The 18,934-nt window shown below is 34.6% G+C and overlaps 1 protein-coding gene across 1 annotated transcript in view; it reads left to right on the plus strand.

Moving 5' to 3' along the window:
* Positions 1–8,577: 8,577 nt before the first annotated feature.
* Positions 8,578–18,934, plus strand: part of ITK (IL2 inducible T cell kinase) — a 91,352-nt gene continuing 80,995 nt past the window's right edge. Inside the window, exon 1 of the mRNA XM_074291920.1 lies at positions 8,578–8,830. Within this exon, the coding sequence (XP_074148021.1) occupies positions 8,693–8,830 (138 nt within the window). The 5' untranslated portion in view covers positions 8,578–8,692. The remainder of the gene's footprint in view (positions 8,831–18,934) is intronic.

The following is an 18,934-nucleotide window of genomic DNA, read 5'->3' on the forward strand; positions in this document are numbered from 1 at the left end:
TAAAAATGATATATAAATACTACTACTATTATTATTAACCCTCAGTTTTACTATTTTCTTGTCTGTAGCTGAGCCAAAGGGCAATGTTCCATTGTATACAGTGGAACTAAGTTAGCTATTGCATTTCCATTTATCAAGCTTATTGCTGATGCTAAATTGCTAAATAAGAATACTAAGCTTTTTATTTATTCTTTTGGGGACAATTTGAAAGCTGTGTTGGCAGTGTGCTAGAACAAAAATAGTCCTAAGGTGGGCATGGGGTTACTGTGACATGATAGATTTATCCAAGTATAGCTCCTTCAGAAATCAGCAGAAAATCTGCAAATGTGTTTGGAATGGGGGCTTTCCAGAAGTTTTCAATCACCTTCTCCTTCCCACAGTGATAACACTTGTGATTTCATATCTCTAATCCAAATAATAAAGCTTTGATAGTCTATTTCTTTGAACCACTTTTCATAGAAATTAGAGCAAGTGTACAAGATGGAGTTCTGTTCCTCAGCATAACATAATGACTCCAAATTCCTTCTGCTTCAGTGAGAAAACTATGCCACAAAAAATTGGATTTCCCCCCCCATTCCCAATTGTCACTCAAATGTAGCCTATTTTTTTTATCACCTATGTCTCTTACCAGATAGAACTTAAATGGTTGTTTCCTTTTTAAAGGGACAATCCAATCCTAGTGATAAGTAGTAAACATTAAACAACATTAAATTGCATAGTGTGCAAAGTAATTTTCTGCCATATTTATTCCACATGGCACAATGGATAGAGTACAGGACCCAAGAGTCAAGAAGAACTGAATCCAAATCCTGCCTCAGACACTTGGTTGTGTGATGTTAGGACAAATTACTTACCTTCTCTCTACTTCAGTTTACTCTCTTGTAAAATGAAATTGATAGGGGGCAGCTAGGTGGTGCAGTGGATAGAGCACCAGCCCTGAATTCAGGAGGACCAGAGTTCAAATCTGGTCTCAGACACTTAACACTTCCTAGCTGTGTGACCCTAGGCAAGTAACTTAACCCCAGCCTCAGGGGGGAAAAAATGAAATTGATAATTTTCAAAGAATCAATAGGAGTTGCAAATGAATTATATGTAAAGCACTTTGCACACTTTAAAATACTATATGCGTGCTAGTGATAATTTAAAGTTCTAGATTTTTGTTTTCTTGGCAGTTAGATGGCACATTGGTCTGGAGTCAGGAAGACTCATCTTCCTGAGTTAAAATCTGGCCTCAGACACTTACCAGCTGTGTGAGCCTGGCCAAGTCACTTAACCCCATTTGCCTCAATTTCTTCATCTATAAAATGAGCTGGAGAAAGAAATGGTAAATAACTCTAGCATGTTTCCAAGAAAACCCTGAATGGGGTCATGAAGAATTTCAAGACTGAATACAACACTTTTATCTTCCTGCTTCCATGGTATACTGCAGCATGCTATGCTGGACAGCATCATGGACCAGGGCACAGGAGAGACTGAGTACAAATCCTAACTGTCACTTTCTAGCTATGTGATCATGGGAAAGTTTTATTTTCTATATTTGCAGAATGGAGATAATTGTGCCTTCAGCACCAGTTCACAATGTTGTTGTGAGGCTCAAATGAGATAATATATGGGAAAAGCTTTGCATATGTGCTCTGGAAATATCAATTGTTATCATTTCTCCTCTGCCATTTAAGACTTTCTACAATCTAATTCCAGTCTTCTTGTCCAGCCTTATATCCTGCCATTCCCTTTCACATTTTTAAGGTTCCTGTAAAACTGAACTAGTCTCTATTGATTTAGTCTAGTGCTGCTCTCTCCTATTTCATTGTCTTTGCTCTTAGCATCCCTTATGCTTGCATTGGAATCCTCCCCCATTTCAATCTCCTTGAAAGCTTCTTCCTACAAGGTCATCTCAAATGTTATCTCCTTGATAAAAGTTCCATGATTCCTACCAATCTCCCATTCTTCTTCGACTCCTCCCCCTACTCCCATACCCCATCAAAGTAAGCTCTCTTTTCTCAAATTTATTATTTCTTAGTTCACATGCTTGCAATTCTTCTTTTAAGTTTAATATATTTTCTTTCTTATCACTTCAGCCTTTAGTCATTCCATCCTTCTCCTCTTTCCCTGTTTATGAGTCCTATTCTGACCTTATTTTATTTATTTTGAAATTTCTGACTCTATAGTTAAGCAGTTCAGCTTTATGCTGACTTTTACCTTTAAATTCTCTGCCTTCTAAGTCCTATCATGATTCTCTTTTCACAAGCTTTGGAACACTACAAAAAGTCCCACAACAGTTGGTGACTGAGCCCACTTTGAATTTGTTATATGATCTCCTTTGGCACCTCACTGCTGATTAATGCCTATCAAAATTTCCCTCATCATCATTTCTCTTTTCTTTCTTTCTCAAGGCACCTTCTACCACTTCATTACAGCAAATATTCTATTAGGAGAATTGAGGCCCTCCATTGTTAGCTAAGCCTTCTTCTCTCTATTTCTATATACCCCAAATGTCCTAAATATTATTCTTTCTGTTTTTACTTTAATCTGAAGGGAAGAGATGGTCCTGTCGTTCCCAAGACTTATTTTTGTCTCTATTTGTCTCACTTGGTCCCATATCTTTGCAGGGCTTAATCCTTCAATATCTCCTTTTCTAATGTTATATCTTTCTTTATCTAATATCTCCTCTCCTTCTGCCTATAGATATGCCCAGTTTTCTACATTAAAAAAAAAAATCTTTCATTTTACCCTCTCTTCTAATCAAGTGATCATGTTCTCTCATCTTTTTCACTGCTAAACCCTTAGGCAGGAAAAACCATACTCATTCTCTCCATTTCCTCACATCCCACTCACTTCTTAACTCTTTGCTGTCCCAACACCACTATTCAACTGGAACTTTGCTTACTAAAGTTACGAATGATCTATTCAGTACTAAATTCAGTCTTCACCATTCTTGATATCTCTGTACTCTGTCTGATGCTATTAGCCACCCCTTTATCCTGAACCTTCTCTTATCTCTGAGTGTTTATGGTATTTATATTGGTATGGCTACTTTTCATTGATCTTTGTTGGTTCATCATCCAAGTTCCAAACCATTTGTTGGCTGTGTCTGAAAGTTCTATCCTGGGCCCTTTCCTCTCTCTGTGCTATCTTGTTTTGTTATCTAAGTTATGATTCCCATATTTGAATATCCAAACTTCATCTTTCTCCTAAATTTTGGTCCAGCATTTCCATTTTCCCACGGGCAACTTTTCAAACACAATGTACCTAAAATGTAATTCATGATCTTCCCTCTAAAATATACTGATATGTCTTCATAATTTTTCTTCATGACCATTCTTCTAGTCATCCAGATTCACAACCTCAGTGTTTACCTTTTGCTTTTAATTATTTCTCATCCCCTACAAATAATTTGTTATCAAATCTTGTCCTTTCTACCTTCAAACTTTCTTCTTTCCATTGTTCATTTCTCTCCACTCATACCACACCACTTGTTTAGGTGTGCCCTCATAATCTATTACCTGGATTATTGTAATAAACTACCAAATGGTCCTTTACCCTCACATTATTCTCTCCCCACTCTTCAATCCATCCTCCACATAACTGCTAATAGTATACTACTAATGTGCAAATTTTTCATGCTCAAAAAATTTCCATGGCTCCCCATTGCCTCCAGGATAAACTACAAACACCTCTGTTTGGCATTTAAGACCCTTTACAATCTGTCCCAAGTTTATCTTTCCAGGTTTATTTCATATCATTTCCTTTCTGGCATTCTTTGCTCTAGCCAAATTGGGCTATTTGCTGTTCCCAGGCAATACATTCCATCCCTCAACTCCATATCTTTGCACAATCTGTCCTCATGCCTAAAATGTTCTCCTTCACACCCCTTATAATCCCTAGCATGCCTCAAGGCTCAGCTCCCATGTAATCTTCTACACAAGGTCTTTCCTGATACCCATAGTTATTGATGCTATTTTCCATCCCCAAATTATTTTATATTTAATTTATATATTTTAAAATTTTATATGTCCACATAGAGTTGGTTTTTCTGTAAATATTATAAAGGCAGGGAATATTTCCATTATTATCTTTGTACTGTCAATACCTAACATAATGCCTGCTATGTGGTAGGAACTTAATAACTCTTATTCAACTGAATTGAATTTTTTTGTTTGTTGTTTTCCAATTAATTGATAAACTACCTAAGAATAGGGTCCTTGCACATATCACAAAGTAGACACTTAATGCCTGTTGAATTGAATGACCAGAAGAATAATGTCCTAATAATGTACTTTATTGGTGAAACAAAATCAAGACTAACTATAAAAAGTCTTCTTAAAACAACCAATGAACAGAAATGGAAGAAAAAATTGAGAATGTCATCCACATGGATGATTTCTGGTTCCATCTTTCTCAACTTGCCCTTTTTTCCTCAAAATTTCTAAAATACCGTGATATAAAAATAAAGTAAATGTCATCCAAAGCAAATCCTCTACCTTTTCTTCTTCCTTTAGCAATCTTCTGAAAATGTATCATCTCTCTTACCCCCAAAACAATCAGAAGTGACAGGTATTCAGGACATTCATCCTATTACAGAATTCATATTTCTGATTTGACTAATATGTTTATTAAGTAGTTATTACATATACTATACTGCAAATGATACAAAAGTTTAGCAATAACAATAATAGTGGACTATGATAATAACTAGCATTCATTAGGTGCTTCCTTTGTCCCAGGTCCTGTGCTAAGGGCTTTCTAATATTATCTTATTTGATCTTCACAACAACCCTGAGAGATAGATGCTCTTATGACCCCCATTTTGCAATTAAGGAAAGTGAGGCAAATGGAAGCTAAGTAATTTGCTGAAGGTCACACAGCAAATAAGTATCTGAGGTTGGATTTGAATTCAAGTCTTCCTAATTCCAGCCTTACTGTTCTATGCATTGGGAACAAGACATGGTCTCTTCCCTCAGAGAAGTTATAATTTACTTCTGAGTCCAAATTCATTCTAAAAAATCAGCAAGCAGAACAGAGTGTGTGTGTGTGTGTGTGTGTGTGTGTGTGTGTGTGTGTGTGTGTATTTAAAACATGCTTTATTGATACCCTTTTTATACCTTCATCATTTCCAATTATATCCTCACCACCAATCAACTCTACTTTGTAACAAAGAAAAACAGTTAATAAAAATCAACAGATAATATTCACATCAAATCGGTTATGCAGCATTCATAGCTTACAACAAAAGGGAGGGAGGAACATTTCAACCACTGTTCTTCCAGACTAAGACTAAGAGAATATGTAATTAAGTTTTCAATTATGTAGTCTGTGAATGTTAGATAAATGATCTTCAACCTCTGCCGCTGTATTTAAAAGTTATTTGAAAGTCCATGGGTCAGAACAGAGAAGGCTAACAAAATGAAAATATTGGACAGAACAGATTTCCCAGTCCTAGAATCTTATGACATCTATGGGAAAAGCTATTTTTGGTAGAAAAGTCCATAAAACCATAGACTTAAAGATATGCTCTTTTTTTCCCTGAGGCAATTGGGGTTAAGTGACCTGCCCAGCGTCACACAGCTAGGAAGTGTTAAGTATCTGAGAACAGATTTGAACTCGGGTCCTCCCAACTTCAGGGCTGGTGCTCTATCCACTGTACTACCTAGCTGTCCCTTAAAGAATTCTTAAATCTTCTGAGACTGGAGAAATCAGCTCCAGAAAATAAAATGTAAGCTACCCAGATAAACTTCAAGTGTATGTCAACATATATAATTAGAAGTGATCAAAGTCAATATTTTGTAGGTGCATATTATAAATCAATAGATTTTTCTGGAAGAATGTTTCATAGGGAGGACAATTTCTCTGGCTATGTCTAATAGTTTTTGCTACTTTCTTTTCTTTTATTTAAAAGAAAGAAAAAGGAGAAAAAAAGAGAACTTTGAGCTATTTATAACTTTTTCAATGATTGTACATCAGAACAGTTTTGTGAGCTGAGCAGGATGTGAAGGTGGGGAGATTTCCATTCTCTACACAGTAAGTACCTGCTGAGTAAATCCCCAGTTTATAACCAGGAGAGACAGGACTCTTGTATTAGTGTTGTACAGCGGAGGTGGCAGGGACCATGCTGTGGTTAAGCATCAGTCTATATAGAAACCTGGCAGGGACTTCAGGAAGTAATCCTGATTTAAATCTTGAGTTTTCTACCAGTTAAGAAGGACCACAGTCACCTAGATACTTCCCATTTTAAAAAATTAACCTGGACTGACCTGCCTAAGGCCTTAAAGAAGTCAGATAATTGGCTCTAGGGAACAAGTTAAGGATTTTGATAAGCTCTTTATCTTCCCACTCATTCTCTATTCCCCTTCTTTCCTTACTTTCTTCTTTACTCTGACCCTCTGGCCTTTACTCCTTTCTGTTCTTCTTCCTTTTCCGCCAGCCAAATGATTTTTGTCTCACTCTAGCATTCTGAGCTATATTGTGAATATGAGCCATTGGTTTTCCTATTTCAATTCTCAGTTCCTTTTACTGATTTTTCTCTCATATTCTTTTCTATGGAGAAAGTAGAGGAAAATAAAATATTTTTAATTTGTTGAATAATTTTTTTTTATTTCTAACATATTAGTACCTCTAGCTAGCTCCAACTTTGCAGAGATTTGAGTGAGGCAATCAGATGTCACCCAGAACAGGATTTTGATATCTGGTTTCCATGAGCTAAAAATACTAATAACTAACTTTTTATGGCACTTTAAAATCACAAAAGGACTTTACACATGTATCATCTCATTTGGTACTCACAATCCTGATAAGTAGGTATTATCATTATCTACATTTTACAGATTAAGATATTATTATAGGGGGCAGCTAGGTGGATCAGTGGATAGAGCACCAGCCCTGAAGTCAGGAGGACCAGAGTTCAAATGTGATCTCAGACACTTAACACTTCCTAGCTGTGTGACCCTGGGCAAGTCACTTAACCCCAGTGGGGAGGGGGAGGAGATATTATTACATCTTTCCCAGAGTCACAGAACTAGCATATGGCTGAAGCAGGGTTTGGATTCAGGTCTTTCTAACTCCAAGTCTAGCACTCTATTTTTTATGAACCTTGTCACTGTATCTAATCATTCATTCATTCACTCACTCATTCATTCTTTCATCCATCCAAAATCTATTTATTGAGTACCTACAAGGCAGGTAGGAAGTATAATAGAAAGAATAACAGACTTGGAGTCAAAAAGACCTGAATTCAAATTTTGCCCAGTGTCTTCACTCATTTAAGTTTGTTTACCTCAGTTTCCTCATCTGTAAAGCAAGCTGAAGGAAGAAATGGCAAATCTCTTCATTTTCTTTGCCAAGAGAATCCCAAAGGGTCACAAAGAATCAGATATGACTGAAGTCAAAGCGAAAGGGGAAAGGCATTTGCATTTGGGGGGAGGAGCAATCAGAAATAAGTTGGGTTTGAATTGAGTCTTTAAGGAAGCCAGAAGAATTAAGAGGTAAAGTTGGGAGAGGGGAACAGGGCATTCCAGACCTAATTGTAAGTACAAAGACAACGAGGTAGAAATAGACTAGTATAAACATGTTTATTGTAGAATCTGGAGAGAGGAGTAAAATGGAAAGATAAGAAGGGCTAGATTATGAAGAGCCTTAAAAAAAGATTTTTATATTTGAACCTGAAGATAATAGGGAGTCAGTAGCACACTGCTTTAAAACAATCACCTTGGTTTTTTAAGGAAGGCTGACCTGGAGTTGGGAGAGATTTGAGGCAGGTAGTCAATGCAAAAATCCAGATGAGAGGTGACAAGGTCCTGAATTAGGGTGGCCACTGTGATTTATAATTTTTTTTTTTTACCTTATCAATTAGCTAATGTCTCCTTTCTCTTCATATTCAAAGGAAACTTTAGCATTAGGAATAGGGGCTGGGTTCAGGTATACAAGAACGAATTTAGCTTTAGGCACACTGAATCTGAATTGATGATAAGATCATCACATCAAGGTTTTATCAAGCAGAAATATTTATCAAGTACAATAAATGGGATATCCAATAAAATAGTATGAAATTAACTGTGGCTTCATGATTTAAAACAAAATAACAAACTTTTAAGTAATTCTTTCTCTATATCAAAAACTAACAATTTTTTCCTTCCTCTAATCATACCTATCTACAATACACTTTCTCCAGTTCTCCAATACTGTTTGGTTTGCTGAAAGCAGATTGAAAGGCACCATGAGTGACATGTGAGCAGCAAGATGCATGTCCCTCTTTTGCCAGTTCAATTGTATTGTCACCAGTATATAAATCAGCAGCCAACTTTTTTGGGATATATTAATGAAATAAATAACTCATGAAATAGCTAATTTAATGGACAGCAATTTTTTTTAATTAAAAAACTAATCCTTAAATTCACTTTGATCACTGTCCCCTTCAAAAATAATTTTCCAAAACATACAGTAAAGAATTTTTTTTCAGTCCATGGTGCCTCATTTGGTGGATTTTGAAAGGATGTGGTTATGGCTTTTGACATCAGAAAGGAAGCCAAGCGATGCTGACTGAATGTAGATAGAAAGATAAAACTGGAGGCACCTAGGCTGCCGTTCAATAGTGTTTTAGAATTAACCGTCTCCCCTTCACAGTCTTTTTCCTAAACTGGCTTCCTCCAGCTGTGCAGAGGGGTTATGTCAAGGTGTTTGACTTTCTCAGAGCTGGACCATGAATAACTGTATCCTTCTGGAAGAACAACTGATCAAAAAATCCCAACAAAAGAGAAGGACTTCCCCTTCCAACTTCAAAGTGCGCTTCTTTGTTTTAACCAAAGCCAACTTGGCATATTTTGAAGACCGCCATGGGGTATGTGACTGCTAATTTTTTTCCTCCAATATGCTAGAATGTATCCTAGTGAAGATGGATTAATACTCTGAGAATACAAAAGGACATTTAAGTTTTTATAAATTCTCTATTTTGTTTTTGCCAGAATCCTTAGGAATGTATCAGTTATTATCAAATTCAGATGCCCTAAACTTCGTCTGTAGGTTGGCAGAACAAAAAACAGTGGGAGATCTTGATAATGCACAGGACAAAGTGAAGAGGCATAAGACAGCTATTTTCTGTTCTAGAATATCAGTTACCTAAGGATTCGTTCTCAATGTGATTTTCAATTGTCTTTCTAGTTCTAGTGAAAAGTTTCAGCCATCAGATTGTTTCCATTTATCAAGAAGGCAGAACATAGTGACATTATATTATCATCATTATCATCATCATGAATTTACTGTAGGGGAGAAACTGGAGCATCAGGATGCCTAGGGTCTAGTTCAAGCTTTACTATCTCAGTCATTAATTTTCTAGCAGGGCATTTGTCTTTAGAGAGCTTTTCAGCTTATAGATGCAATGGAGAATTGTTCCTTGTATAGTACTTTTTAATTTTTCAAAAGGTTTGTCATCTATAATTCTATATTCATAGTCTCAGTAATGTAGATAGATACAAGTTTTAGTTTTGTTTACAAAAGGAGATATGTTATAAAATGATGAAGTTGGAAATGACATTTAGATATCATCTTGTCTAAGCTTTTTATTATACAAAAATAAAGGCCTAGGGATGTAAAGTGCCACTCTGGAATGCTTAGATTTCCTCCCTTGAAATCCAGTCCTTGCTTTGCCATAGCACACTTGATAGTTCTCCATGTGCTTGATAGATAACTGTCAAAAATAACAACCTGATTTTATTTAGGATCTGAACCTTGCACAAGAAAGCATCTGTGACTTACTGGTTGTTAGTCACCATATACATTTAATGTTAAAATCATGTGGTTTATTTTTCCATGAGTGTGTGTATATATGTGTACATGTATGTACATATATGTAAATATGTATTGCATGGATGTGTGTGTTGTCTTCATGTGCCTTTAAAAAAGAGAGCGAGAAAGAAATCTGTAATAACTGAAGACAGATACTGGGACCAAAGCACTGTGATAGATACTATAGAACAAAGTTTTTTAAACTATGGGCCATAATTCCATCTAGTTTTATAATTGAATATGAAGGTCATGAAATTATGATTTATCACCAGTAAATGTTTAATACCTACATACTTGGGGTCACACTAAAATTTCTTGGGTGAAAAGGGTTGTGAGTGGAAAAAATTTAAGAAGTACTGTTATAGAAGATCAGGTTATTAGTCTAGATGATGAGATATTAACCTTTTTTTGGTTTGCTTTTATAATATTTTCATAAATCTGTTTCAATATAATAATTTCCTTTGAAACCCTATGTATTATATTTTATGTATTTAAAAACATTATACTGAAAAGAGATCTATAGGCTTCAAGGACTCCCAGAAGTCCTCCCAAAACTCCCAAAACTCCTGATTAAAGAAAAAAAAAAAAATCAGATACAAATAATGTATTCTACTGAGCTAAGAAATAACAAAATATGACTATATATTTTATTTATTGTAAATGGTATCTTTTGTTTAAGTCCCTGTTTTAATTTTAACAGTAGTTCTTGACTCTTAAACATTCCCATTCATTACTTGTTTGTTCCACGTACCATTGCCTTATTGAGCAATAAAGTTAGACATTATTGTATTAATTAGGCATAAAAAGTGCCTTGAGGTTATAATTTCCAAGTAATAACTCATCCTATTGGTTTAATTCCATAGAAAACATTTTCTAGAAGCAAAACTTAATTATGTAAAAAGTTCTGTAATACAGAAGGACAATTTGTCAATCCTGGGAAGTAAATGTTCTGACTAAAGATTACTTGCTGAGTTCCAAGAACATATTGTCATTACTCCAAGAGTTTATTGTTTTCTTGTACTTATAATACATGTATATAAACAAAGGTAACTTGCTTTTTTCTTTAAAAATATGTAGTAAAATACAAAGAAACTTGTTTGAGATAAATACCCTAATTGTTAGGGTAAGTGGCTTATAGTTTTTATTATTACTTTCTCAGTTATAAATGCTAAAGCTACTGTCTCCCACACAATCTGTTCATTATGGACCACTGGACATTAATACCAATATCATTATTGGGAGCTTAGCACTTTTCTTCTCAAGATTTCATTAAGTGTGATCACCTAAGTTCTCTTTGAAGTAACATAATCATAGATTTAAAAGTTAAAAGGGGCCTTAGAAGTGATCTGGTCCAATCCCTACATTTTACAGTGGAAGAAACTGATCCTCAGAGAGTCACTAAGGTAGTAAGTTGAAGAGGTAGAATGTGAAACAGTATTCTCTGCTTCTGAAGTTAAGACACTTAGCACATCACAGTGGGAGATGATATGAACATCTTAATTTTCAAGTGAAAGAAAATGAAAGCCAAGAAATTAAATGACTCCTCATGATCACAGTCACACCAGGAGTCACTAGAAAAATTGATCATAGTTCTTTCTATTAATATGGCTTAAATATAGCGTTCTCTGTGTGTGTGTGTAATTTCCAAAGTTAAATAGCCACTTTCATAGAACCATAGCATTTCTCAGCTCTAAGAGTTCTTAGGTCATTGAATATCAGCGATGGAAGAAATCTTCAAAAAAGATCATTGCAAGAAGGTTCTTTGAACAAACTGTTCATGCCAAAACTTTAGAACATGTAATGTCAGACCCTGGAGAGACTGAACATGGCATGTTGGAGCTGGGAAGAATAGTTTAAAAACTTAATTAAATTACTATTATAATTTATTTTGTTGTTGTTGTTCAATCATTTTCCAATTGTGTCCAACTCTTCATGACCCCTTCTTGGGGTTTTCTTAACAAATATATTGGAATGAAGTGTCATTTCTTTCTCTAACTCATATTATAGATGAGGAAATACATAAATAGGGTTAATTGATTTGCCCAGGATCACACAAAGTAGTAAGTGTCTGAAGCTAGATTTGAAGGCAGTGCTTCCTAACTGCAGGTCTGGTGCTCCATCCAATGTCATCTAGCTGCCCCATTATAATTTATAGAGATGGTTATATCAGATAATATATCAATAGGGAATTTAAATGATGGATATAGCAAGGGTTGCATAAGACATAAGTCATAGTCCCAAAACTTTCCTCTTTATGACTTTCATTTTCCTTCTCTATTTGTCCAAATGATATCTAGAATTCCTTGATAAATCTAATATTTTATTGTTCTACCTAGAATCCTAGAACAAGATCCCTGTAAGGGATAAATGACTTTATTTCTTCAGAGGTAGTTCTGATAAAGGGAGCAGAAAGATCACAAGAAAATGTCAAGCACTTGTACAAAAGGGGACTCTAGAAAGGGAGGAAAGGGGACAGTAAGGGAGGTTTGGCCCACCAAAAACAAATTTCTGGAGTTTACAAATATACAATCCTAAGTTTTTTTCAAGACTGCTTGGTAAATCAAAACTAGCCTTAAAAATGTATTCTCTCTTTAATGTTTTTCTTTTGCAGGAGAGTTGTCAGGTGGCAAATTGTGTCCCCTTAAATAGAAGTTTAAACACCAACACCAAGCAGCATGAATGTTTAAATGGAAATATAAAAAGACTACAATTTTGATTATTGTCAATTCAAGAATAGTAACATTATTCTGAGATTTATAGAATTTTAAAATTAGAAGGACCCTTATAAATTATCCAGTCCAATTCATTGATTTAGCAGGTGAAGAAACTGAGGCAAATAAACCTAAAATAAATCAGGCAAAGCAACGTAGATAGTGACAGAGACAGGCCTAGAATCTACACTAATTAATGAGTTAGAATGACAACCCAAAGCTCCTGATACTATTCAAGGGAACTTTTTCATTATATTGTCCAAGATGAAGATTCTAGGCCAGGCTCTGTCACTATCTATCCTGATTCAATTAATAGAAAGCTGTAAGTGGGGATTTCTGCTCAAATAAGAGTTTTTATGTCTCTAATGTCCCCTCCTGTTCAGACACTCTATAGTTTATTAATATCTACTATTACAGTCTGCTTAGAAAAAGCACTGACTCTTTCCTGGATTACAGTATCATTTCTGATGCTTCCTATCTGTATGACCTTAGGTAAGTCACTTAAACTCCTGGTCCTCTGCTTTCTCATCTTTAAAATGAGGCAGTTGAGTTAGCTGGCATCTGAAGTCTTTTCCAGCATTAGATTTATTATCTTTAAGAATTTAAACTATTTTGTCTTTCTATCTCTGGCTCCTAGCTCACAGTAGGCACTTCATACATATTCATTGATTGATTCTCTCATCTCATAAGAAAACAAATGTATTATCTAATCCAGTTTGATGTTATGGATGATGAATTACAAAATGACCTACCTAAAATTACCTAGTTTGTAAATGGCAGAGCCAAGACCCAAACCCTGGTTTTCTAGCTCCAAAACCAGAGCTCGTTCCACCCATCTTTCATAAGAAGCTTGTGAAACAAGCATTTTATTTTGAAGTTAAGGCCCCTGAGAAGCATGAGCTAGTACATAAAGAAAATTTTCAGTTTTATGTATAATCCTTTTTTTTTTACATATAGATATGTATATATATGTAAACAGTCATTTCAAGTTTGCTAAACTGAAGATTAAAAAAAGTTAAGGGTTAAAAAATGTGAGCTAATGATATTTTAATTATCTTGTATGCAAGGATTTCTCCATTGCCTGTCTCTAAAAACAATGAAAAACTTATGTGTAATGGTAGTAGTGATAGTTGTAGTAGTAGTGGTAGTAGTAATAGTAGTAGTAGGAAGAGGGGAGGAAGAAGAAAGGAGGAGGAGGAGGAGGAAGAGAGGGGAGGAGGAAGAGAACTAATATTTATATAGTGCTTATTATGTACCAGACATTATACTGAGAGCTTTATAGTTTCTCATTTGATTCTCACAACAATCCTAGAAGTAGATGCTATTAGTATCCCCACTTTACAGATGGGGAAATGGAAAAACAAAGATTAAGAGAATATCTAATTTAACATTATCTTTTGTAGATGAGAAAACTGAGGTGCACAGAAGGCCAATGGCATGCCCAGGGGGCATTTAAAAAGGCAGTCACAGAGCCAGAGCTGGAATCCCTGCCTCTTGATGCTCATCCAGTACTTCCCTCACATTATTATCGACATCCTCATTATTGAAATTATTACCCATTGTTCTAGCTCTTTCATTTGGTTGATATTTTTAACTGGAAATCAAAGATTTGAAGAATTAGGGTTTTCTCTAATATCTTTTAAAGGATGTTGATTTGGCATTTTATGCAGTGTATATGTTGTAATCTTCACAGTTTATGTCAAACTCTTTCATTTGAACAAGTATCCATTCTCTATCAGGATCTATTCTCCTTTTCTGGTTTGCATTTAGAGGGGGAAAAAAAAGCAAGAATTAATTTGAGACACAGTGATCTAGCTGCTAAATTACTCTGTTTTTAACTTTATATTTTCTGATTTGTACATGCTGTTTCCCCCTAAAAATATAAACTCCTTAAGGGTAGGTACTATTTTTGCTTTTTTGTTTTTTATCCCTAGAGTTTAGCACAATGCCTAGCAATTAGCCTAGTAATTAATAAGTATTTTTTGATTGACCTATAGATACAAAATAAGGCATACATTTTCAATACAGACAAAACTGTGATTTTTGCTTGGGCTGTACTTACTTATTTTGAAAGAAGGTTCTATTACTGGAGCAGTTTTAGAGAAGTGACAAGGATATATAAAAAGACCATGAATAAGTTCCTTTCAAGCAGGTGAACTTTATATCCCCAGTACCCAACATAGTATCTGGCATGTAGACATGCTTAGAAAAATGTTTGTTAATTGATTGATTAAAAAATTTTTAAAGAAAAAAAATGAGAAATTAATAGACACTGGCCTTAACATAAATTTAGCTATAATGATCTGATATTTGGCTTCTCTTGTATTTAAGAATAGGATGTTCTTAACAGCTCCAATTCTCTTTGTAGTAACTGATCTCATTTAAGAAGCCATTAATCTTCACTTTTCTTCCTCTAAGAGACTTTGTTTTCTTTTTTGTTCCATTAAAAAAACTTGGTATTAAATGATATGTAACAGGATAACAATGATCTCAAATGCCTGCCAGGTGTTCACTTGAAATATGATCTTAACGACCACACAAGTTTACTGCTAGTCTGTGTTGTGGACTAGCTATGAAATTAGAGAAAGCCAATATTGTTGTACATCAAAAAGTATTGTTAATTTAAATTACGGTGCCAGAAAGGACTTTAGAGATCATTTAGTCCAACCCTCTTTTTCAGATGAAGAGACTGAGACCCAGAAAGGTAATTGACTTTACTGAGATCATTTATCAAATGGGTTGATAGAACTGGAACTAAAACATGTCACATGCTTAGTTCAGGGTTCTTTCCCTATCATGCTTCCTCTACTAGAAAGATAATACATTGTTTTCAGTTATTGCTTTTTTTTAGCTAAGCATAGAACCATAGACCTAGAGTTTACAAGGGACTTTAGATTTCAAGTCCAATTCTCTTGTTTTTAGAAATGAAAAAACTGAGGATCAAGGGTAAGTGATTTGCCCAAGACCACATAGGAAATAATTTCTGTTAATATTTGATTACTCCCTAAATTTACACTAGTTCACCTGGTTGTATTACAAGGGAGATTTACCCTCACTCAAACCATGTGAATGATATTTTTCAGACCTTGACTAGTTTTCTGAAAGGAATTTGTAGTGCCCTTTTACTTCCAGAAAGGGTCAGCTTCTAGTGTTCCTAGTGTATTCTACTGTATGGTTCTTATAGTGACAAAGAAAAGTCCATGAACGAAATATCTGGTTCATGGTTCCCATTTTTTCCCATATATCGAAAACCTGGTGGCCAAGTTTTCCAAGTTATCACAGTTTGGTTGTTCAGGTTTTTTTGTATTTGTATTATCTTCCCTTCAAAAAGTGTTACATGACTTAATTCTTCCTTTAATCTTATTGCCAAAACTAGCATTTCTAATACAATGTTGAATAGTAATGGTGATAGTGGGCAACCTTGTTTCACTCCTGAATTTATTAGGAATGGTTCTTGTTCATTACCATTACATATGATACTTAATGATGATTTTAAATAGATGCTACTGATTTTAAAGAAAAGTCCTTTATTCCTATACACTCTAGTGTTTTTAATAGGAATAAATGTTCGATTTTATCAAATGCTTTTTCTGCATCTATTAAGATGATCATGTTTTTTTTTTAATTTGATTATTGATATAGTCAATTATGTTACTAGTTTTCCTAATATCGAACCAGCCCTGCATTCCTGGTATAAATCCTACTTGGTCATGGTTTATTATCCTGGGGATAATTTTCTGTAATCTTTTTGCTAATATTTTTATTTAAGATTTTTGCATCAATGTTCATTAGGGAGATTGGTCTATAATTTTCTTTCTCTGTTTTTATACTACCTGGTTTAAATATCAGTACCATATCTGTGTCATAAAAGGAATTTTGTAGGACTCCTTCAATACCTATTTTTTCAAATAGTTTATATAGCATTGGAGTTAATTGTTCTTTAAATGTTTGGTAGAATTCACATGTAAATCCATCTGGTCCTGGGGATTTTTTCTTAGGGAGTTGATTAATAGCTTGTTCTATTTCTTTTTCTAAGATGAGACTGTTTAACCAATTTACTTCTTCCTCTGTTAATCTGGCCAACATTTTTGAAGGCATCCATCCATTTCATTTATCAATGTAATTGGCATAAAGTTAGGCAAAATAACTCCTAATTATTGCTCTAATTTCCTCTTCATTAGTGGCAAGTTCTCCCTTTTCATTTTTAGACTAACAATTTGATTTTCCTCTTTCCTTTTTCTAATCAAATTTACCAAGGGTTTACATGAATTAATTCTTAAAAGTAAAATCTTCTAAAAGGGTTTTATACTACTCTTTAAGATAAGTGGAAACATCTTAAGGAGTTGTAAAATCCTGGTTGGTAATCACTGCTCTTAAGAAGGGATAAATGTGAGAAGGATCAGTCAATCAATGAACAAATATAATTAAATATTTGTTATGTGCAAGGCATTGTGCTAGGCTATCTGGGAGATGCAAATAAGACTTGAGAGGGAAGAATAATGGCTTGAAATTATAAAATTTTTAAAGGCTTACAAAGCATCCTTCAAAAGAGCTATATGAAGTACATGGTATGGGTATCATTCTTCCAACTCAACAAATGAGGAAGTTGTGATCCAGAATGATAAAATGCATAAATTATGTTCATATAACTAGGAAGTGAAAATGCCAGAATTCAAGTCCAGGTTTCCTAACTCCAAACCCAAGGTTCTTCACATTATACTACAATGTATCCATTTAAAAAGTTTAATATTAGGAGATGGAAAGCATATGCAAAGTGCCAAGTAGATAGTAGATACTATAGTAGGTCTATAGTGAGTGCAATAAGAGATTAGAGAGAGAGTCCATTATGGACTGCAATGGCCAAAGAAACCAAGGGTGGAATTTGAGCTGGGTCTTTGAAGGACATCATTTAAATAAGTATAGGAAGTATTTCACTATTAAAATCAAATTTACAAAGACTCAGAAGAAAAGAGGAAGGCAAAGAGTGAAGTTTGGGCCCCTAGTTAAGCCCACACTCTCTATCCCACATTTTTTCATTCCATTTAGATGGGAAAGCATTTATAGCAGTTTCAGCATCATAGGATTAATCAATGAATCAATCAACAATAGTAAATACTGAATAAGTACTTACTTCACACCAGGCATTGTGCTAAAGTTGGGAATACACATACAAAGAATAAAATAATTTCTATCTACAAGGAACTTGCATCCTAATGAAGAGACAAATACCTAAATAAATGCTTACAGGATAAATTTAAAAATGAATAAAAAGTAATTAATTAAATACAAGATCATTAGAGAGGGAGGGAGTTAGTGGTTGGGGAATCAGGAAAGGCTTCATGCAACAGGTAATGCTTTTGCTGCATCTTCTAAGAAGAGAAAAATACTAGGGGGTTCAAGTAAGGATAAAGTGCACTTAGTATGGCAGAGAATCATAAAAACATGGGTACGGAACAGAAGAATAGAGAAGTAGTCATCTAAACATGTAGGTCAATCCCTTTTTTTTAATTGAAACTAACGTCTAGAAATGGGAAGTGACATGTTTGAGATCATTTAATCAGCAAATAACCAATCAAGATTTGTTCTACCTCTACTGCTTTTTTCCCATTATACCACATATAAAAAACTTGGATAGTAAATTGTAAAGGTTGTTACCTTTGTATATGAGACACTTTTAAATCAATAATAGGGCTTGGGATCACATTTAGACCTAAAAAGAACTTTTAGAGATTATCTATAGTGTAACTATTTTGTTTACTATTGAGGAGAATGAGGGACAAGTTGCATCTGACTTTGGGTTTGAAGGAAGACTTTGACATCCATGAATAGAAATAAGTGAGAAATTAATTCCAAGCATGGGGAACATTTTGATTAAAGGCATGGAGCCTAAAGAAGACTGGGAAAGAATTAAGGAGAGTGTAGTTGTCTTTTGTTGTGGTTCAGTCTTTTCAGTCATATCCGACTCTTCATGACCCCATTTGGATTTTATTTTTGCAGAGATACTGGGTGGTTTGCCATTCTTTCTCCAGCTCATTTTACAGATGAAGAATTGAGCCAAACAGGGCAGGATCAGGAATTCATAGAATTCTTCAGTTGACTATAGGGAGCCGCTTAAAGGTATTTGAGTAGAGAAAAAAATTGACCAAAGATGTATTGCCTGTTCAATGGTGATGAAGAGAGATTAGACTGGGAAAAGAACTAGAGGCAAAAGAAAATGGAGATGAGGATATTTATGGATAATACCAGCTACTCATACTTCTATAGGGATATTATAGAAAAAGAGATTTTACTTGATTCAAATTTTCATTTTAGATATTTACACTAGTCATATAATAAATGTAAATATTTAACTAATAACTTAATGATCTACTTCACTTGACTATGTCTGCTGTAGAAAGTCTTAATGTCCCCAGGCAATCTCATTCTGAATGCCAATACAAATACACTAA

This window comes from Sminthopsis crassicaudata, chromosome 2 (genome assembly GCF_048593235.1).
Source record: "Sminthopsis crassicaudata isolate SCR6 chromosome 2, ASM4859323v1, whole genome shotgun sequence".
Lineage (NCBI taxonomy): Eukaryota > Metazoa > Chordata > Mammalia > Dasyuromorphia > Dasyuridae > Sminthopsis > Sminthopsis crassicaudata.